The 22148-nt window shown below is 43.8% G+C and overlaps 2 protein-coding genes across 3 annotated transcripts; both read left to right on the forward strand.

Annotated features, from left to right (window-relative positions):
• Nucleotides 1–1659: 1659 nt before the first annotated feature.
• Nucleotides 1660–7181, forward strand: LOC129342825 (phospholipase A2 inhibitor NAI-like). Its single transcript, XM_054998736.1, has 3 exons — nucleotides 1660–1818; nucleotides 3909–4025; nucleotides 6870–7181. The coding sequence occupies exons 1-3, from the start codon at nucleotides 1770–1772 to the stop codon at nucleotides 7064–7066; spliced, it is 363 nt and encodes a 120-aa protein (XP_054854711.1). The 5' UTR covers nucleotides 1660–1769; the 3' UTR covers nucleotides 7067–7181.
• Nucleotides 7182–10809: 3628 nt separating this feature from the next.
• Nucleotides 10810–18578, forward strand: LOC129343065 (phospholipase A2 inhibitor NAI-like). Of its 2 annotated transcripts, none has more exons than XM_054999045.1 (4): nucleotides 10810–11186; nucleotides 13657–13769; nucleotides 15469–15585; nucleotides 18224–18578. In XM_054999045.1, exons 2-4 carry the CDS (start codon nucleotides 13721–13723, stop codon nucleotides 18418–18420), a joined length of 363 nt encoding a protein of 120 aa, XP_054855020.1. In that variant the 5' UTR covers nucleotides 10810–11186; nucleotides 13657–13720; the 3' UTR covers nucleotides 18421–18578. The 2 variants fall into 2 exon arrangements, with proteins under 2 accessions (XP_054855020.1, XP_054855021.1); XM_054999046.1 differs by having other exon boundaries at nucleotides 13660–13769.
• Nucleotides 18579–22148: the final 3570 nt, after the last annotated feature.

Here is a 22148-nt window from a genome sequence, read left to right on the forward strand (position 1 = left end):
GTAAGGCAGGACTTCCATTTGCATGTCACCTTTTTTAAAAAAAAAACTTTGAGCACGTGTAGTAATGTTTCAATGTTACTACATATTCTGACCGACAAGCCCCTCCATGTCCACCTTTATGCCAGCCACCCACCCTCACCCCACTGTTCCCAGTGGTAAGAAAGGGCTTCCTTTTGCATGGTGGGTGGGGTAAGCAGACTCGTGCCCAGCTCTGGCTCAGCTGAGATGTGCCAAGCTGCGGCTCAGCTGGGGCAGCCATTCTCCTGCTCTGCAGCACAGAGCAGGAGAGCGGCTGCCCCAGCTGAGCTGCAGGTCACTGTGCATCTCAGCTGAGCCGCACTGCAAGCTGTGGGGCTGCTCTCCTGCTCTGCAGTGCAGATCTACTGCACTTCAGTGAGACTACAGAAGTAAAAAAATGAGCACAGATCCAAGGAAACCTGTATAAAAAGATTGGCAGCAAATGGAGTCTAAGCAAGTATAGCGGATAAAAATGCTATAGCAAATATTAGGAAAGGTACTGTAATACATAATTGTATAATATTCGATTGCATTGATCAACTTGTGCAATCTATAATAATCAGAGTGCATAAAATATATGTCCATGACAAAGTACAGTATGAGTTTCTGAGGTTTAAAACTTCATTTCAATGGATACATGTCCATCTTATTTGTAAACAAAGTGAGAAGTGAATTGCTTGTACAGTTATTGTGATTCTAGTGTAAAAGTATAGAATTCAGCTGCATCTTCCCCAGTACCTTAAAAAATGGGCAGCTTTTTACTGGGAGTGGCCCTCCGTTTGGCCAGGGAGTTCCATAGATCATGCAGCTAACAAAGGTGCCTGTCAGCACATGCTTTCATTTCTGGTGCATTCACCTCTCTCTACAGAGCCAGCTAGATCAATCCTCAGAGGGTTTGTTAATTTCACCTTTCCCTTCACTTGAGTGTCCTCCTGTAATTTGTCTCATGTGGTTTAGCTCTCAGTTTGTTCACTGCTCTGAATGGGACACTAATCTGTCTAGAAGGGTGGTATATAAGTGCAGTTGTTATTGTTGTTGTAACAGCATAAACACAGTAAGGGCTGTCAAGCCAGGTTGACTAAGGCCAATGTAGCCTTCCAGGGGCTTTTTCATTGGACCAAGGAGTCTCTTCTATCCCAGAACTCGTAGCCTATGCATATAGCTAAGCTGAAGTCCAGTCCCTCATAATAATCATCAAAGATATGATACAAAGGGCTTTCCACCCAAGGTTTCATTTGAGGTGAAATCCAAACTACGCTTCCTGCCTAACATTGTGTCTCCCTTCACTTTAGCGAGCTCGTGTAATTTGTCTTGTGTAGTTTAGCTCTCAGTTCAATAATGTTCACACCAAGCATAGCAGCTGGCCATCGCAAGCACAGGTAAATTTGCTCAGAAGTCCATTAACCAATGAATGAAAGAATAGAAGCCTGGCTAACAGCCAAATATAAAGAAGGAAGCAGAGAGGATACTGATGCCTGGTATACTTTGTGACAGAAGCACCTGGGAAGTGTTGAGTCATTTTGATAAGAACTGTTGAGTCCCCTACAAATTAAGGGAATGGTTTAGCCTGGAAAAGGAACATTTTCACATACAATTAGCAAATCACAGGAAGAAATTGAGCTAATCTTTAACATTGCGGAGATAAAAAGGTCCGTTCTTCCATGCATGCATCCTTTTCAATACTTTGACAACCACTTTACGAACGAAGGTTTGCTTCACCGAAGAAAGTTTCTGCACCATTTTCCGTCACTATGCCAGCTCTCTTGAGACTCTTCTTTTTCTCTGTGCTTCTCACTACAGGTAAGCAGTTCCTGTTAGCCCTCTTAGAGTGGGGAAAGATTTTGCCATTGGGGTTAAGAAGCCCAGACCTGGGCTGAGCTGGCATCACCTGGCATTGCCAGATAAATGAGTCCAACCAACATAGCTTCTCCAAACTGGAGATAGTCAATTGCTTTGTTCAAGGCATGCAGAGATCTGAAAGAGGGCTGACCATTGGAGAAAGAAAGGACCAGCCCTTCTGCCCCATTCCTGTTTTCACTTCTGGTCATTGTGCGCAAGTGCTGGAATAAGGCCCTGCTAACCTCCTGTTCAAAGGAAATCCTGGATTCAAAAAACATAACCTCACGAATATGGTGCTAAGCACATTGATTGACAGAATCGGTTATGAAGTACCCTGCATATCTGAACTGCAATTGTTAAATTAAGTTGTAATGATTCCAAAAAGGTGAGTTGATTTTTTCCCCATTACAGCAGCTCCTCTGCTATTTGGCCAGTATTGGGCAGGGCAGATAGCCCATCTCATAAGGAAATAGATGGTCCCTTTTCACACTGCTTACCTGCTCCTGGGACATTGCAAAATATCATGCAAAAAACGCAGAAGATAGCGTCTTCTTGCGAGAGTTTTGCACGACATCGGGCAAAACTCTCGTGAGAAGACGCTATCTTCCATGTTTTAGCGCGATATTTTGCAGCATCCCGGGAACAGGTAAGCAGTGTGAAAAGAGCCCATGGAAAGGTTTATTCAGTATGGTTAGTTTTCAAAATATTGTACGTTTTAAAAAATTGTAAATCAATTGTTCCATGTATGGAAACAGGAAGTATTCACTTCTAAGTTAATCACTTCTAAGTATTAATTTATTATCTTCTTAAAACTATTTTGATTAAAGGGTATATTTTAATGTTTGTAGATTCACAAAAGTAGGTTCATGGTTTGCATATTAAAATGGGTGTGCGTGTGTAAAAAAAAAACCGTTGAGAATATAAAACTGGTTTAAATGGTGCCAGATGATTCATCGTCACACACAGAATTCAGTTTCTGTCACTGGCTGTTAACTTGGCCATTTCTCCATTCCATGTATTTATTTATTACTAGCAACAAAGCCCATTGTGGGGGGGAAAGCACAAGGGGCTCTAGAAAACTGATTTAGCAGGGCCCTGCTGCGGGACCTTGGGAGGGCGGTGCCACCATGCCAGGCCTCTCCGCCACCTCCATGGCCCACATTGGGCGGCTCTGAAAGCTGGAAGTGCTGCCAGGGGTGGCAAGGGCCCTGGAGTGTTCCTGTGCCCCACAGCCACCCAATTCAGCCCTGCAGCCAGCTGCAGAGCAGGGACTGTTGAAGGGGAGCGGCAAGCCCCCCTGGCACACTCCTGCACTCCACAGCCACCTGATTCAGCCCTAACTGGGGTCAAATTGGATGCATGATGAGGTGAGGAGCCCTGGGATGGGGAAGAGAGAGAGACAGAGACCTCTGCTGGTCCAACCCTGTAAAAGAATGAGAGGTAGATCTGGCCTCCAGGAGTACAGAGGCCAAGTCTACTGGCCCAGCAAGGTCCATTCTATAAATTTATTTATTACATTTATTTGCTTTATTTATACTCCTGTTTTCTCCCCAATGGGGAGCCAAAGCAGCTGACATCATTCTCCTCTTTTCCATTTTATCCACTCAACAAGCCCAGGAGGCAGGTTAGGCTGGGAGTGTGTGATGGCTCAAGATCACCCAGCAAGCTTCCATGGCAGGGTGGAGATTCAAACCTGGCTCTTCCAGCTCCTAGTCCAACACTGTAACCACCAGGGCTTTTTTTCAGCTGGAACGCGGTGGAACGGAGTTCCGGCACCTCTTGAAAATGGTCACATGGCCGGTGGCCCCGCCCCCTGATCTCCAGATTGCCTGGCGTGGAGGGCAATCTAAACTCCCCTTTGTCCGGAGATCAGGGGGGCAGGGCTACCAGCCATGTGACCATTTTCCCCGAGGGCAATTTAAACTTTAAAAAACTCCCCCCTTGTTCCAGCTGACCCAAAGTGACATCATTGTGTGGTCCTGAGTTCCACTACCTCGTTTCCCTGGTAACCACTATGCTATCCTGGGTCTCCTTTCTTCTTCCCTTCATAGTCACCTCTTTGGAGTGTGAAATTTGCTCCGGTCCAGGCAACAGCTGCAGTGGCCAGAAAGTGACTTGTCCGTCAGGCCAAGATACCTGTCTTAGCCTCGTGATTGAAACTTCAGCAGGTGGGTACAAATAATCGTCCACTAATCTAGGAAAGTGAAAAGAATCCAGGTGTGTTACAGGCATTTACTGATATATTTTAAAATATTTATTCTCTCCTCTCCCATACAAATATCTTAAGGGCAGCTTTAAATGCTAGCAACTGTATGTTTGTGAAAAGTCACAATAAAATCCAAAGTATTAACAAGAGACATAAAAAAAGAGTAAAAGTAAATATAAACAGCATCAGATTAGGATTAATGATTTTAACACGTGTTGCCACCTAGTCACACTTCAGTGTGCTCTGCATCAGGAGTTTGATACCAGTTCCTCCTCAGCTGCTAAAAGAATTCCAATTTTCCCCACATCCATTCATTGAAATGCAGATCTTGACACTTTCTCACCCCTTAAAGAAATGCAAATTGGCAATTCAAACTCAAATTGGCAGCAAAAATGGAGCGGAATTGGTGCTTTGCCCTCTGCAATCACTTGCAGATGCAGTGACACAAGAGGAGCTCCTGTGAAATCAGCATTTATGTGCCCTGAGCAAGAAAAGCCTGCAACCAAATTGTGGGCTAGACACAATCCTGCACTTGAGTGTCCACAGGTACTTAGTAAGGAGAGTCTCCAAGTTGGGGCTCTGTTTGGCCAAGAAACTAGAGAGGAAGGCATAAATGGAGAGAGAATCTCTACTGGAAAACTGATCACAGTAGTTTTTCTCAGCAGCCGTCCTTCCTCTGAGCGCTGTGTCTCGCTCATCCCTTAGTCCAAAGTGCAGAATTAATTCAAAGTGCCGTTCCGCCTCCCCACACATTCCCATGTGCATGAATCATTGTATGAGATGCCTTACACTGAGTCACACAACAGGTCTATCGAGCCCCATATTTTCTGTTTGGCACTGTTCTCCGGGTTCTCAGAGATTCCTTTGGATGGCATCAGAGAACCTCTGCTTTGGCGCGATCTCACGAGCAAAGAGTGGGGTTGGTTATACCTGTGCATCAGGTTACTTTTGAGCCCGTTTTCCAATCCTCTAATGTTTTGCTAGGTTTTTGGTACTGGTGAAATCTCACCAGTAGTTAGCAAGGGAAACAGATCAAACTGACTTTAAAGCAAACTGACAGGTGGACAGCGGCCACTGCTGTCCAGTAGCATGCATGCAACATATGCGGAAAGGCCTCACTTCAGTCCCCCTGGCATTATTCTTTAGTCACTTTTTGGAGTTTAAATGGCAAGCACATTTCCAACCCTGTCATTTTATCTTCCTTTCCAGCCAAATGGGATGAAATTCTCTGAGACAACCTCAAAAGATTTTTCTTTTGCAAATGGTAGGGAGACGGAGCCCTGGCCTGTATGGCCTGGGCAAGCCCAATCTTATCAGTTCTTGGAAGCTAAGCAGGGGTGGCCCTGGTTAGTAATTGGATGGGAGACCTCCAAAGATGACTAGGGGTGCAGAGGCAGGCAATGGCAAATCACCTCTGTTAGTCTCTTGCCTTGAAAATCCAAACAGCCACTTTCCTCTACCACCAGGAAGATGGAGGAAAGTGTCGCCGTACTAAACACAATTCACATTTTCGATGAGTGCAAAACTCCCAAATCCTGGGCTGGTTTTGAACTCATGGGCCCACCTCAGTCTGGGCCGTAGGATGCTAGCATGGGCTAACATGCTAGCATCCTAGCATGTTAAGGACCAACCCCCCCCCCAACTCTTCACAACACTCTCATCTATCTATCTATCTATCTATCTATCTATCTATCTATCTATCTATCTATCTATCTATCTATCTATCTATCTATCTATCTATCTATCTATCTATCTATCTATCTATCTATCTATCTATCTATCTATCTATCTATCTATCTATCTATCTATCTATCTATCTATCTATCATCTTTATTTATTTATTTATTTATTTATAGTCCGCCTTTCTCGCTGAGAGTCAAGGCAAATTACATAGTGTGAAATTAGTACAATCAGTAGCAAGGACATTTTCATACAGTATCAAAGACGTTTCCATAAACAATGCCATAGCATTTTACAAAGACATAGCATTAGCAAGGATTCAATACAAAGTTGAAGAATTGCTGAAACAGAACTTAAGCAAGTCTAGGACTGACATTAGACCACATGAAGCACAGGTAATAGTATATAGGAGTACATATCCAAAGCAACAACCAATATCCAAGGCAACAAAGTGGTGGAGTCTATGGTCCCTAACTCATTAGCGAAGCATTTGAGACCCTCTCCCTACAATACTTCCCTCCTATCTGAGTAAAAAGCCTTTTTGAATAATTTGGTTTTGCATCATTTGTGGAAAGCCAGGAGAGTGGGGGGCTTTCCTGACCTCCTCAGGCAGGCCGTTCCACAGGGTAGGGGCCACCCCAGAGAAAACCTGTGTCTGCCTTTGATTTTGCCTTTGTGCAGGCTGGCACCTGCAAGAGACCCTGTTTAGATGAGTGAAGCGGCCGTGGAGGGACATAGGGAGGGAGGCGGTCCTGTAGGTATTCTAGGCCAAGGCCATGAAGAGCTTTGTATGTAATAATCAATACCTTGAATTGAGCATGCTAACTGATAGGTAGCCAGTGGAGTGACTGTAGGATGGGAGTGATTTTTATGCTCCTGCTCGCTCCTGCTAACAGTTGAGCTGCAGCATTACCACCCCTAGACTTCAATACCTTTACCAGGGAGGGAAATGGAAGTTCAGCCCAGATCTTAATCAGCTGGCAGACAGGTTCCCAAGATGCACCTTCCCTGCCCATCACTTTGAGCATGAAAACAGTCAGGCTGGATATACACTGTAGGGATGAACTTCTTTGCATGACCTTTTGGGGGAATGGTGACTCCTCTTATCTTCCCTTTTCACGTCCAGGAGGGCAGACGGTTACCGCGATCTCAAAGACCTGCAACATGAAGGATGCCTGCGCTCAGCTAAAACCTGGAGCATCCTTCGACATTGCTGGGGTTTCAGGTAATATCAAGGAAGTTGCATGCAACAAGGCCCTTCCGACTTCAAGATCCATCCTCTTGATTGTCACGGGACTCCTGTTGCTGAAGGTCCTTTTCTAATGCACCTCGTGGAGAACTTCATGTCCTGATCTTGGGAGTTGATCAGCTGGCCTTTCAAAGAGATCAAGTTGCTTCACGGTTGTGAGAAAGGCAATAAAAATGGATTGATGGACAATTGGAATCTGCACTTTGTCGTGTTTTGTTATGGATCAAAGGTCAGGAGGAAGGAATGGCTCTCTATTAGGGTTGCCAGGTACCACTCACGACCAGTGGGAGTGTGGGGACTTACTGGGTAATGGTGGGGGGCTTGCTGGTGACATCACTACCTTGTTGCTGGCATGCTGATATCACTTCCTGTGCACCCAGAAGTGACATCAGCACATCACTGGAGATAGTCTGGAATGTGGGAAAAACATTCTATAGAAAAATCCTATAGTACATTTCCCAGGTTCCTTTGGCATCAGCCATGGGCTAGAACTTCTTTGAAAGGCAACTGATGTCATGAAATTGGTCACAGAGGGGAAAAAAATCTTAAGGAAAGCACAGAGGCATTCAAACCTTATGGAAGACTTAGAATTTAGTGGCAGAACATCTGCTTTGCATGTGAAAGGTCCTCTGTCCAGTCTCTGGTGCTTTGAGCTAAAGGTTCTCTGTTAGGACGTATTTTGGAAAGGTGAATCATGCTACCGGTAAGATGAGATAATCTTTTTCGGGTGTAGACCCCTAATTGCCCATTCGAAGTCTAACCTAAATCACAGATTTTGGGGGATGATAAAATGGGGTAGGGAATATGTTGAAGGTCTCCTTTGGGTAGAAAAGCAGAATATACATATCTAAATAAAATTGTCACTGTGAGAGGATCTGAGGCTGGCAAGGAATTTCTGTCCATTACGATTTGTTCAAAGGTGCGAGCGAGGTCATTCTTTTCTTTCTGGTTGTTTGGCGACTCTATTTCCAAGTAGGTGTGTGTAACCCTCCTGGTGTTACATATAACAAATGTTGAATAACTGGGTCCTGAGGGTATCCAAGAAGAATTACAGAAGCAAACATCAAGTCTTTTCTACACAGAGGGAAAGCCTTGCAAACCCCCAAATCCCTGTCTGCTGGTAAAGAGTAGTCAAACATTGACTAGTAAAGCAAGAACAGGAAATACAAAAGTAGGGGTTTTCCTAAACATTTCTTACTTCTTTGGCAGAATCTAGCACACCTTTATTTGTTCTATGGCATGCTTTAGCAAAGAGTCCAAAGGGCTTTAGAGTGTAAACCGTGGGCAGGGTGGGACGTTCAATCATAAAGAAATTGAGGTATGGTCATAGGAAGAGGTCATCCTGTGTATAAACCCAACGATACTGGGCTTCCCGTATCTGGGACTGACCTTTCACTTTAACAGTAATTTGCAACTTGCTTTTAAAATTACATCTTATTTCCCTCGTTTTCTTTGTCTCCTTCTTTATCAGATTTTCCCCCCAAGGACTTTAGTGCATTATATGGTTCTCTCCCATTCCTCAGTTTATCCTAACAACAGCCCTGTAAGGTAAACTGGAGAGTGAATCACTGATCCAAGGTCATCCACTGGACTACATGGTCAGCTGGGGATATGAGCCCATGTTCTCCAACTCCTAGTACAATGTTGCAGAGGAGTTAGCCGTGTTAGTCTGTGGTAGCATAATCAAAAAGAGTCCAGTAGCACCTTTAAGACTAACCAGTCTCTGTATCAGGCATCTGACGAAGAGAACTTGATTCTCGAAAGCTTATGCTACAATAAAATTGGTTAGTCTTAAAGGTGCTACTGGACTCTTTTTGATTATAGTACAATGTTCTAACCACTACACACCACAGGTTTATTCCTAGCTTTATTCATTCTGTCTCTCTTACTGCTTCTCTCACCAAATACAGTCGAGGTATTGGTGCAACCAGGGAAGAAAGGCAGCATGGTATAGCTCGAGCTTGTCAGATCTCCCAAGCTAAGCAAAGTTGGTACATGGATGGAGGACTACCAAGGAAAACCCACCCTCTGCTTCTCTCTTGCCTTGAAGCTCCTTGCTGGGTTGCCATCAATCAGTTGTGACTTGATGGCACATACATGCATATATATTGGTTCAACCTGCTTTAGGTCAGTTTGTAACTGAGGTTTGAAGCCCGTTACTAGATTACAAATGGTGTCTTCAGGGACTCAAACTGAGAAACTGCAGGGGGTTAAAGTATATCAAAGCACTATCAGCAACATTACTGTAGCATTGAGGGATTCGTGCTGACCAGTGTTATAGTGAATTCTAGAGTTAGAAGGGTCTTTACAGACCATCTTGTCCACCCCCCTGCCCAGTGCAGGAACCATCGGCATCCCTGACAAATATTCCTCTAGCTGCTCCTTGAACAGTCACAATCAGAGGGAACCCACATCTCGAGGCAGCCAGTTCCACTGCTGAATTACTCTTAACATAAAGAAGTTTTTCCTAATATCTAGCCAGTACCTTCCCTCCTGTAGTTTAAACCCATTAGTTCGAGTCCTATCCTCTGTTGCCAACAGGAACAGCTCCCTTGCCTTCCCTAAGTGATGACCTTTTAAATACTTAAAGAGGGCAATCATGTCTGCACTCAACCTCCTCTTCTCCAAACTGAACATTCCCAAGCCTGTCAGTCTTTCCTCGTAGGGCTTGATCTCCAGGCCCCTGATCATCCTGGTTGCTCTCCTCTGCACCCCTTCCAACTTGTTCACCTTCTCTTTGAAGTGAGGCCTCCAAAACTGCACACAGTATTCCAGATGGGGCCTGACCTACACAGTAGATAGTGGGACAAAAACATCCTGTGATTTGAATGTTATGTCTCTTAATACACCCCGAGATTGCACTCGTCCTTTTTGCCACTCATATTTAGCTTCCCATCCACCTGTATCCCAAGATCTTGTTCATGTACACCGCTACTCAGAAGTGTATCCCAAAAAGTGTTTAAAACTGGTCAGATCTCATTGACACCCACCACTCTTCACACTAACCCAAAAGGCTGATGGTAATTGGAACTCCCTCCTAGGTCTGTATCCAGTTGTGAATGCGAACAGGACCTGAGAGTGTTGTCAATCTCTCCGTCTTTCAAGGGATGGCTGGCAAGAAGGGTTTTGAAGGAGAACAGAAGCCCCCACTCAGAGTAATTTTAATTCTTCACCTTAGATGATTTGATAGGTTTCATAGAGGACTCTAGCTCCCATATCCTTCCGCAACCTATATGGTTTCATTCTTCAGATCTATCACTGAGGTCCCATTTGGGGCTCCTTACATGAGCCAGAAGACACTGACTTTTAAACCCCAGATGAGAGGAGAAAGGTGAGGACTCGCTGACTGATGATGACAGGGTACCCAGTAACATCTGTAGATGTTAACTGGCCTTTGGTCAATTCATTCTCCTTCCTCCTTAATAGCCCCCAGCCCCCCAAAAAACCTGCTGGTGTCACACACAGTAACAGAGTTGATTTCTTCTTCCCATCCCACCATGGCCTCCAATTTTCATCTGCTTTCAACATTCAACTGCGAATCAGGACTCTACTGGTTTGAATCCCACTACTTCCATGAGCTCAGTAAGTGACCTTGGGTAAGCCACTCCTCTCACCCCCAGCTCCCCAGCGGTATTGTGGGGATAATAATAACACTAACTTGTTCACTGCTCTGGGTTGGGCACTCATCTGTATACCAGAGCGGTATATAAGCACAGTTATTATTATTAGTATTATATTTAATCTCCATTAGGCCAGTTCTACATGGGGCTCTCCCCCCCCCCCCTTTTTGGATAATACATCAACTCGTATTTTTGCAGCATAATTGGGGAGTCTGTTAAGTATGCAGAGACTAGTAAGTTGTCTGTGGGTGGAATGCCCATGCGACTTCTGTGATCCACACAGAAACCAACCAGTTTACTACAATTAAAAATGCACTACAAAACACCCAACAGCCTCACCCCATCTTCCTTTGGCCTTTTTAACCGCTCTAGGTGAAATGACATTGCCATGAAGACGAGGGTGACGTTCTTGAAATGGAGCAACTTGGTGTGTTTGTGGTTGACGTCAGAGCCCTTCCTTTCTTCATAAGGCAGGTTTGAGACAGCAAGCAAGCCCTTCATCCACAGATAGGTAAGCTCATCCCATCTGCTCCTCACGAAAGAACTCCCTGTCAACAGTTCATAAGAATTTGTGGTAAGTCACAAAATCCCATTTGTTGCATTTCAGACTTGAGACCCCAATCTGTCTACAATATCACACACGCTTGGGAAGTGACTGCATGCTGCAATTACAAACTGTGTACAAATTATTTGTTACCAGTTTTCAAATGCTGCTGTTGGGACTCCTGTTCAAAGGGGAGACTGTTTCAGGGTGGGAGATGGGATTCTTTGCCCTTTCCTCTCCCTTCTGTGACCCATTGAAAATAGGCCCCCTTGGTTGCTTTTGGCTAGGGAGGATGCAAAAGAAATCCTTTTTTTAAGGACTGATCCAAACCTGACTGTTTTGGATGGGTTTTTTTTTTTTGTAACACAGTTCAGAGAAAGCACAATCAAACCTGATAGACTGCATGCTGCATTTTAATATTTAATATTCTACACCTGCCAATTTTAATGTTTTTTATACTATGTTTTAATGTTTTATAATGTTTTTACTGTTTTTAATTTGTTGTCAAACTACCCTGAGCCCGTCTGACAGGGAGGGCGGTCTAAAAATGTAATTAATTAATTAATTAATTAATTAATTAATTAATTAAATAAATAAATAAATAAATAAATAAATAAATAAGTGGAGACAGATTTCTGTCATAATTCTACTGTGATTCTAGCATGATTCTTTTAGCTATTTTTTTAATTTAATCTTTTCCCCACTTTTAAATGTTTGGCTTTGTTTTTGGCTGTAATTACTTCATGGTTTTTATCCCTGTCTTGGCGTGTTTCCAAGTGAGGGGGTAAAGAGTTGGTAGAATCCAGAGGTGGTAGTATGGTAGAGTTTGGGGGTTCCCCTATATTATCATTCATTTTGTGTAAGTGGAAAATGAGGCCACTAAGTGAAAGGCTAGGTTTGAATCTGTCAGCCTAATTTGCTTTTTTTTTTTAATTTGCAGGGACTATTTGTACAGCCAATATTAAAAACTCAAGTGATTTATCCCTGCAGTTTCAAATTCTGCAGCCCATTTTACCTCCTCATAATTCTCCTGCTTCGTTTGGTTTAAACCAGGTCTTTCTTTCTGGGATCCAGCTGGAATCTTCCTCCTGACTCAACCAAGGGTCCCCAACCTATATACTTCTTAGTAGAACTTCGTCTGTTTAGCTTAAGACACCTAATAGTATACATCATTTAGATATTTTAAGACTTTCAAAGATGCGGGCTCAATCCTGCAAAGTGAATTAGAAAACACCAATGTTAGTGGTAGAACTCTCTTGTAGTAGGTGGAAGACTGAACAAATCAAACCCAGAGATGACTATAAAAACCTTTTATTATAAAAGGGAAATCACTTACACACCTATTAAAAAGGTAGAATGCTTATAAACTTGGCAGAAGGTATAAAAGCTGCAGAAGGTACAAAAAAGTGTCTTGCTCTGCCTGATGGCAGGTATAAAAAATAAACAGTGCCCTAAAATTGGTATTCCCAGTAGTCTTTTTCTTTGTTTATGCCTTTTAAAGATGGAGTCTGGCTCCTATGCATCGTTCACATTGAGAAGAACCAGAAAGTCTACCATATTGGCTGGACATAGCTAAAGAACTCTAGAGAGTTCCTAGTAGAGGTTTGCCTGTCTATTTGAGCAACCAAGGATGAGACCAAAGTTCAGTTTGTTCGTCCTGATGGACTGTAGACTTGCTGTTAGAATTGGGTAGCAAGGTTGTGCTTTAACCAATATATAAAAGGATAGAAGCATGGTCAACAGCCAATTGTAGGGAAGAATGTGATTGCTTGATGACTAAGGAGGTGACTTTGGGGTAGATAGATGGAAGCAGGCAGTTTGAAATATGAAAAAGACAAGGTTTGGGGCCTATAGCCAAAATTGTCTTTTGCTGAGTGTATCATTATTATTTAGCTAAAACATGGTGGAGTTCATGAACCCATATGGTGTAGCGATTAGCACACTGGACTAGAAGCAGAAACGGTCTTAGAGCTAAACTACAAGTGACGTTTAGCATGTGTTCTTCAAGTGTCAGTTGATGCAATTTTACCTGGGAACACAAGGACAATTAGGTTTGAAGCATTTTTCTAATAGAGTTTATGGGCACAAGCCTTTAGTCCCATCCCGTCCTGTCCCCCCGCTTGGTGGAATCTGCCAGGTCTCTCCCTCTATCCTCCCTCCAGGTGGAATTGCAAAGTTCCTCTTCCCCCAATGATCTCACAACTTTTAACACCTAGAAGATTCCACCCGGGGTGGGGGGACTAAAACATTAGATGTCAAGGAATCATTAGATGATTAGGAACATCAGTAGGTCCCCTAAGATGAGTTATTTTGCCTCCAGCTAGCCCATCTCACATATGAGAATAAAACAGAGAAGGGAACCTTCTACACCATCCTATGCTTCTTGGAGGAAAGATGAGAAAAAATACAAATCAGTGAACAAAATGGCAATAAACAAGTGGGAAGAAGCCCTGGTTTACTTCCCCAACATGTGCATCCTTTCTCAATATTTTTTCTGTAGCAGCTTGCGTCATTGAAGAAAGAGTGTTCACACCAGACCTCCACATTGTGCACTTCCTGTCACCATGCAAGCTCTCTTTGGTCTCTGCCTCCTCTCTGGGCTTCTCACTACAGGTAAGCAGCACCTGTTAGCCTTCTTAGAGCGGGGAAGAATTTTGCCATTAGGGTTAAGAGGCCCAAACCAGAGCTGAGCTGGCATCACCTGGAGTTGCCAGCTTGGTGCAACGAACCGACATAGCTCCTCCAAGCTGGAGATAGTCAATTACTTTGCTCAAGGCATGCAGAGACCTGAAAGAGGTCCGACTTTTCAAGAACGAAAGGTTCTTCCTGTCCTTTGGCTCCATTTCCATTTTTACTTCAAGTAACTGAGGACAAGTGCCAGGACTAGGCCCTGCTAAACCTGCTCAAATGAAACTCTGGAAACCATCTTGAATATGGTGCCAAACCCATTTATTGTCTGAAGAACAAACACATTTATTGTCTGAAGAACAAACATATTTATTGTCTGAAGTCCCTGCATGCTGAATTGCTATGGTTAAATTATGTTGTAATGATATTTTATTTTATCGTATTTGTATTCCGCCCTCCCTGCAAGCAGGCTCAGGGCAGATAACAGCATTCAAACATTTAAAACATTCCATATAAAACATTTAAAAGCATCGTACAAAAATATTAAAAAAATAGCAGCGCTCTTTTTCTTTATGGCGGCAATACCGTTACAAAAAATGGCATTTTTTTTTCTGGTACGGCAGCTCTGCTGCTATTTGCTCTGCATTTGGGTGGGCGGGGGGAATCGGCCCAACACATGAGAGAATGGATTGAAAAATTTATTCAGCAAAGTTAGTTTTAATTATATTCAAAATATTTTGTGTTTAAAGCTTTGTAAATCAAATGTTCAGCCTGTGGAAACAGGTAATATTATCTTCTAAGCGTCAGGTTCTGATTGTGTTTAAGCCAAAGAGACTCCATTTTAATTCTGTCTGTATTTCAAGTAACTCTTTTGCAGGTGGCAAGCCTTCTGAGGAAAGCTTACAGAACGAAGGGGAATGTTGTGTCTACATATATCTGCCTTTCCGACACCCTTGAGATACTTTCACTTTCTCACCCTCAGCCGATTGTTTTGAGAACTGAGGGGGAGGATGGGGCCCACAGGGAACTACTATTCTGTACCTTAGCTTTTGCTTTTCATTCGTAACAATTTTTAAGTTCAGCTAAGATCCGTGTATCTTGGAATGTGTACTCTAATGGTTGTTTATCTTCAGTAAAACCTTTTGAAATCAAGGGACTTTTGTCTTATTGCAAGAGGCAGGCTGAGTTGCAACTTTTAGCAAGCCACAGTCTGACACTAAGTGTATTGATTTATTACCTTCTTAAAACTCTTTTAAATTAAATGGTATATTTTAATGTTTTACCAAAAGAAGATTCTTGGTTTGCATATAAAAATCTCTGTATGTGTAAACAAAAGAAAGCATTGTTGAAAATGTAAAGGTTGTTTAGAGGGTTCTGCATGATTCGCCGTCGCATATAGGTTCAGCTTCTTCCACTGGCTCTTAACTTAGCCATATCTCCATCCCACACATTTATTCATTCATTATATTTATTTCCTTCATTTATAACCCTCTTTACTCCCCAACAGGGATTAAAAGCGGCTGGCATCATTCTCTTCTTTTCCATTTTAGCTACACAACATGGCCCAAGATCAAATAGCAAGCTTCCATGGCAGAGTGAATATTCAAACCTGGGTCTCCTAGTATCTAATCTAACACCATAACGACTATGCAATACTAAGTCTCCTTTTTTCTTTCCTTCACAGGCATCTCTTTGGAGTGTGAAACATGCGTTGGTCCAGGCGACAGCTGCAGTGGCAAGAATGAAACTTGTCCTTCAGGCCTAGATGCCTGTGGTACCTTTGTGATTGAAGCTTCACAAGGTGAGTACAAATAATGCTTTGATAATTTAGGAAAGTGAGAAGGATCCAGATGTGTACAAGGCATTTATTTATGTAGTAGCAACAAAGCCCATTGTGGAAATACAACGGGCTCTAGAAAGCTGGGGCTGGGGGGGACTGGCAGGTGGGTGGGCTGGTGAGGGCCACTTGCCCTTCCCATCCCGAGCCCCAGCTGTTCAACTGGGGAGGCCAAAGGGGCCCCTCCTTCCCCACTGCTCAGCTGGTCAGGGAGCAGGCAGCACGCTTGCTGCCCCTCTTACCCGCTGCTTAGCTGGGCAGGGAAAAGGCAGTGGCTCAGCAGTCCCATCCATTCCCGGCAAACTGGTTGGGAAGGGCGCCACTGTGTCTGCATGGAATGTGAGTCGTTGGAAACACGGTTACCTTTTTATATAACAGGATTTTAAAATATTTATACCCTGCCTCACTACACAAGTGTCTTAAGGGCAACCTCAAACACTATCAACTGTAATATTTTTAAAAAGTCACAACAAAATCCAAAGCTTTAGCAGGAGAAACACAAAAATGTAAAAGCAAGTAGAAACAGCGTCACATTCGGATTAATGATCTTAACATACACACACCCCATTAGCAGAGCACAGAAGTAAAGCAAATAGTTTTGTCTAAAAACAGTAAATCACAGCGCTTTCTTGATTTAAAAAGAAAAGAAAAGCAGAACAACTGATCAAGATTTTTAAGGGGAGGGGATTCATATAAAAGTGTCAGTCTATGGAAGACAGGATACATTGAAGGTGACTCCCAACCCTTGCAGCAAGAAATCCAAGCTCTCTTGAATAAATGGGTCTTTATTGAGATATCATAGGCTTCGCCATACATATGTCCATAGGTTACACAGAAGCAATTAAAGCTATTATTTATTATTGGGCCATGCTATTATTTATTATTGGTACATTTCCTGCTGCCTGCTTAGGTAGGGTTTCTGGGAATGATGTGGTAGGGATCTCGATGGCTGGAGGAGAGCCTGCTGGCCCCCACGAACAACAAACATGTTCGTGAACAGGTCATGTTCGTCAATGTTAGTTGTTCACTGTTTGTGGATGGCAACGAACAACGAACACCATGGTTGTTGTGGGTTTTCCCGGCTGTATTGCCGTGGTCTTGGCATTGTAGTTCCTGACACTGAGAGATCTCTGTCTTTTGGTGCTACACCTCTGAAGATGCCAGCCACAGCTGCTGGCGAAACGTCAGGAACTACAATGCCAAGACCACGGCAATACAGCCTGGAAAACCCACAACAACCATCGTTCTCCGTCTGTGAAAGCCTTCGACAACGAACACCATGTTCGGGCTTTTTTTCTGTTCGTGCCCATGTCTACTAGCGATATCTCACCTGCAGCTAGCAAAGGAAGCAGAGCAAACCAGATTTAAAGCAACCCACTGACAGGAGAATAGAGGCCACTGCTGCCCAGTAGCATGCATGCATCATCTACAGTAAGGCCTCCATTCAGTCCCTGGTGTATTGCTACCTTGAGTGTTTGTATCCTACTGTTTCACTTTTTTGGAGTGTTGTTTCTTATTCTTTAGTCATTTTTTAGGTTTAAATGGCAAGCACATTTCCAACCCTGTCTTTTCTGTCTTGTTTTCTGTCCAATTGGGATGAAATTCTTAGGGACAGTATCCTGCAATCTCATGAGATTTTTCTTTTGAAAATATTTGAGAGACGGAAGAAAGTGTCTCTGTATAAGAGGCAAAGTTCACCTCCTGGATTCACTGGCCTGCCTCATTCTGGGCCACAAGATGCTAGCATGGGCTAAGTGTTTATGTCCAAGACCCCCACCCCAGTTCTTCACAACACTTCACATCTTATGACCACCCCCCGATTTAAATACCTTTAGCAGGTAGGGAAACAGAAGTTCAGCCTGAATCTTAATCAGCTGGCAGGCAGGTTCCCAAGATGCTCCTTTTTGCTCATCACTTTTTATTATTTTATTATTTTATTTTATTTTATCATATTTATGTTCCACCCTCCCCGCAAACAGACTCAGGGTGGATAACAACATTAAAACATTTCATATAAAACATTTAAAAGCATTGTACAAAGATATTAAAAATAGCCCTCCATGCATCTGACGAAGAGAACTGTGATTCTCGAAAGCTTATGCTACAATAAAATTGGTTAGTTTTAAAGATGCTACAGGACTTTTTTTGATTAAAAATATCAGCACTCTTTTCTTGATGGTGGCAATACCGTTGATTACAAAAAGTGCAGCAGTGCAGTTGAACATAGCAGCAGCTTCAGAACAGTGGTGGGCAGCTGTCATGGGGAGGGGAGTAGATGTTGTATCCTCCAGCCAGTGGAGGCCCAGCCTCAGCCATAAGCCTGACGGAACAACTCTGTTTTACAAGCCCAGCAGAAAGATAGTAGATCCTGCCAGGCCCTGGTCTCGGTAGACAGAGTGTTCCACCAGGTAGGAGCTAGGACTGAGAAAGCTCTTGCTCTAGTCGAGGCCAGGTGGGCCTCCTTGGAGGCAGGGACTAATAACAATTTCTTTTCTCCTGAGCATGAAAATAGTCAGGTGGGATATACACTGCAGGGATGAACTTCTTTGCATGACATTTAGGAGGAACGGTGACTCCTCTTATCTTTCCTTTTCATGTCCAGGAGGGCAGACGGTTACCGCGATCTCAAAGACCTGCACCACGAAGGATACCTGCGCTCAGCTAAAACCTGGAGCATCCCTCAGCATTGGTGATGTTACAGGTACTATTAAGCAAGCTGTGTGTGACAAGGCCCTTCCAACATCGGCATCTGTCCTCCTGGCTCTCTCTGGGTTCCTGTTGCTGAAGGTCTTCTTCTAATGCACCTCTCAGAGCACTTCATGCCCCTGTCTTAGGATCGGACACTTGGCCTTTCAAAGACATCAGGCTACTTAGTGGTTTTAATGAGAGAAAAACAAATAAAAATAGATCCACAGAGAAATGGGCTTCGTCAAGTGTTGTTCATTTGTGGGACAAGAGGCATGAAGAAGGAATGGTTTTCTATTACAGTTGCAGCCCACCCCCACCCCCCCCCGTAACCAGCGGGTGGGGACTTATCAGGTCATGGGAGGGCTTGCTGGTGGCATCACTACCTTGAAGGTGACATGCTGACATCACTCCCTGTGCACCCAGAAGTGACATCAGCACATCATTGGGGATGCTCTCAAGTTTGGGTAAAACTCTACCCCATACTATATTTCTCAGAATTCATCCATGGGCTCTAACTGCTTTGAAATGCAACTGAAATAATGAAAGTTGGTCACAGAGGTCATGGTTAGAGGGAGCCAGTTTGGTGTAGTGGTTAAGAGCGCAGGACTCTAATCTGGAGAACCGGGTTTGATTCCCCGCTCCTCTGCTTGAAGCCAGCTGGGTGACCTTGGGTCAGTCACAGCTCTTTCAGAGCTCTCTCAGCCCCACCCACCTCGTTTGATCAAGTGAAGCGCAAGTGAATGGCAAGTGAATACATGTGAGTCTGTTCACTTGCAAGGCAAGTATCATTTGTCACTTGTAGTGCGACCCTCAATCTGCCACTTTAAAACTGAATAGTGGATGGGTCTAATAGGGAGGGATCCTCTCCTCTATCCAGGATGGTGGAGGACTAGCCTAGCCTCAACCATATACCTGGCAGAACATCTCTGTCTTACAGGCCCGGTGGAAAGATAGTAAATCCTGCCGGGCCCTGGTCTCACTAGACAGAGAGTTCCACCAGGTGGGAGCCAGGACCAAGAAAGCCCTGGCTCTGGTCAAGGACAGGGACCTCCAATAATTGTTTATCTCCTGATCGGAGCATCCTCTGGAGCACATATGGGGAGAGTCAGTCCCGCAGCTATGTTCTTATCTCATGTTTGAACGTGTTATTCCCTGGATGAGTTTCCCCTTTGTGCAATGTTTCAGACTATCAGTGGCTTCCGTGGTTGGTTGGATGTTGTCTTGGTTGTTTAGCTTCATGTGCCAGCCACCTGCTCTCAATCCTCCCCCATCACCATCTAGTTTTAAATACTATGCAAGCTGGGTAGAAGGAGCATCAATCATTAACGCCGAAAGCTGTATGATGGGTAGTCATTGAAAGAGGAAATGTTTGCTCATTGGGGTGAAGCAACTTCTGTTCAAGGTGAGCCATGACATTTGATTCATGTAACTCCACATTAATGCTCGTCAACCATCAAGGTTGTTAACACACATCGTGCACTGTTTATGAGCCCTTTCCAACAAAGCCCTTTGCTCCCACAGGTTGCCAGCCATCCAATTTACAGCTGTTTCCTGGTTGCTTTGGATGTTCTTGGAGCAATTCAAATGAGTGCACGCAGATAGGAAAATTATATATGAGGGTGGAGAGGAGCAAGCCTTTAGACTCCTGCATCCTATTCCCTTGCTACACATACACTTTTCAAGAAGGGATGCAAGCTCTGGCTTGGGAAATTCTTGGAGATCTGGATGTAGTGCCTGGTAGGGTTACCATCAAGGGATCTCTGGCTCCCAGCCTCCTCCACCCCCCAACCTCTCACCTGGCCAGCAGAGAGAAAAGTCATGGGAATGGGCCAACTCCCCCCCCCCCGAGCATGCTCCTGCGTGATCCAAAACACTTCTGCATTGTGAAAGCTCTGAGGTTACACCAGGAGCTGATTTGATAAAACCCATGGCTTCCTGATCATGCCAGAAATGACATTATTCCTGGCACTACCTGGAAATGTTCCAGAGTGTGAGCATGTCCTGAGTGCTTGAGAAGAATGTTCCTGTCCCTCTCTGCAACCCCCCCCCCCCACTTTGAGCATCTGGGGACCTGGAACCACTAGTGCCTGGGGAGAGATGACAGCTCAGCCTAATGCTTATTACCTAGTGCCAGTTGTGCTCAGAACAATATCAATATATCAGGATACTGGTCATCCCAATCCTCTTGTTTTTCTCCAGCCACTCAGCTATGCAGTGGTTGGAAGGACCTGCTGGAGGTGGGGAAGTCTTGCCCCTGGTGTCAATTAAATAGATAGAATCATAGGGTTGGAAGGGACCTCCAGGGATATCTAGTCCAACTCCCTGCACCATAGATAGATAGATAGATAGATAGATAGATAGATAGATAGATAGATAGATAGATAGATAGATAGATAGATAGATAGATAGATAGATAGATAGATAGATAGATAGATGGTAAAAATCCTTATGGAGTTCTCAGCAAAGCACAAAGACTAGTGCCACCTGCTGGGCAGACCAAGAATTTCTTTATGACTGAATTTTCAATTCCCAGTGATGGAACAGAAAGGACAAGTTTGGGAGCAGGTTCACAGCTTCCGAGTTAGGGGCGAGGGTGATGTTCCTTGTTTTTCTTCTTTGTCTGGGAAGACATGGCAGCTCTGAAGGGTGCAATCTTGGGCCGCATATCCCTGCTGCCTTCCCTCCTCAGCTCAAACTCCCTCCTCCTCAGGCACCACTCCCAAATTCTCCAGGGATTTCCACCATCCTTTGCAATGCACTGATGTTATTTCCAGGCATGCAGGGAGTGACACCAGCATGTCTCCGGCATCATCATTGCATCACCGGCAAGCCCCTCCCCCACATAGGTAAGTCTCCCCCCAGTCGCCACCAGTCCTGTGCTGTCAATCATACAGTCAAATGCTAGCAAGCCCTTCCCTATGCAGACTTGCCTAAAATTCAAGTCTGAGAATCTTTCCAAGCCACCCCATAATTTTTCTACTGGGGGTGACTTGCAGTGTCTACAAAACAGAGGTGGTGGTCAGGTGGTAGGGAGAATATTATACTTTTGAGTTGTTTACCTGGAGTTTCATTTTTTCTGGCATAAGTTTAATTGAAAACTTGATTTTTTTTTTAAAATCGCAGCAACCACTCTGGATGGGGCAAGCTAGATATTTCAATTCATAATACATGTGAGTAAGTTTATATTAGGGACATTTCTGGTGATATCAGAACTCACTGTCAATCCTACAAAATCAGTCAGTACAAAAGAGCATTTCTTTTTTTCCTTTCATTTTATTTAGCTTTGGAGTGATTCCACACACATTGGATAATGCACTTCCAATCCTCTTTATAGATCATTTGGAACAGATTTTTTTCATGTGCAGAACAAAAAATCCACCTCAAATGATTGATAAAGTGCATTGAGAGTGCATTATCCAACGTGTGCGGAATCAGCGAGTGTTTTGTTTGGCTCAAGGGAAGAATCAGTCTTCTAGGAAGCAGAAATGGCTTTGGAGTAGAGGGCAGATAAGCAATACAGATGCCATATTCTCATCTCTCACAGTGGTATACAGGCCTCAGGATCATCTTTTTGAGAGGTGCTGAGCAACCCCACCATCCAGACTTCAAAAGTCCCCGTTTCCATTTTGCGTCTCACTTGTGTGAATCAAACCTTGTGCATCTTCATTTCCACTCCACTTTTGGTCTCTTCATGCTATCTTTTCCTCTTTTAAGTTGAATTTTTAACTCCCCCCCCCCATACAGTGATCCTTTCGGTGGTATAAAAAGAAATACAATAGGAATGCTCACAGCAAAGGTGGGCTAAATAAAGACTCGTAATGGCAACATAGACAAAAAAA

The sequence above is a fragment of the Eublepharis macularius genome, chromosome 15 (assembly GCF_028583425.1).
Source record: "Eublepharis macularius isolate TG4126 chromosome 15, MPM_Emac_v1.0, whole genome shotgun sequence".
Classification (NCBI taxonomy): Eukaryota; Metazoa; Chordata; class Lepidosauria; order Squamata; family Eublepharidae; genus Eublepharis; species Eublepharis macularius.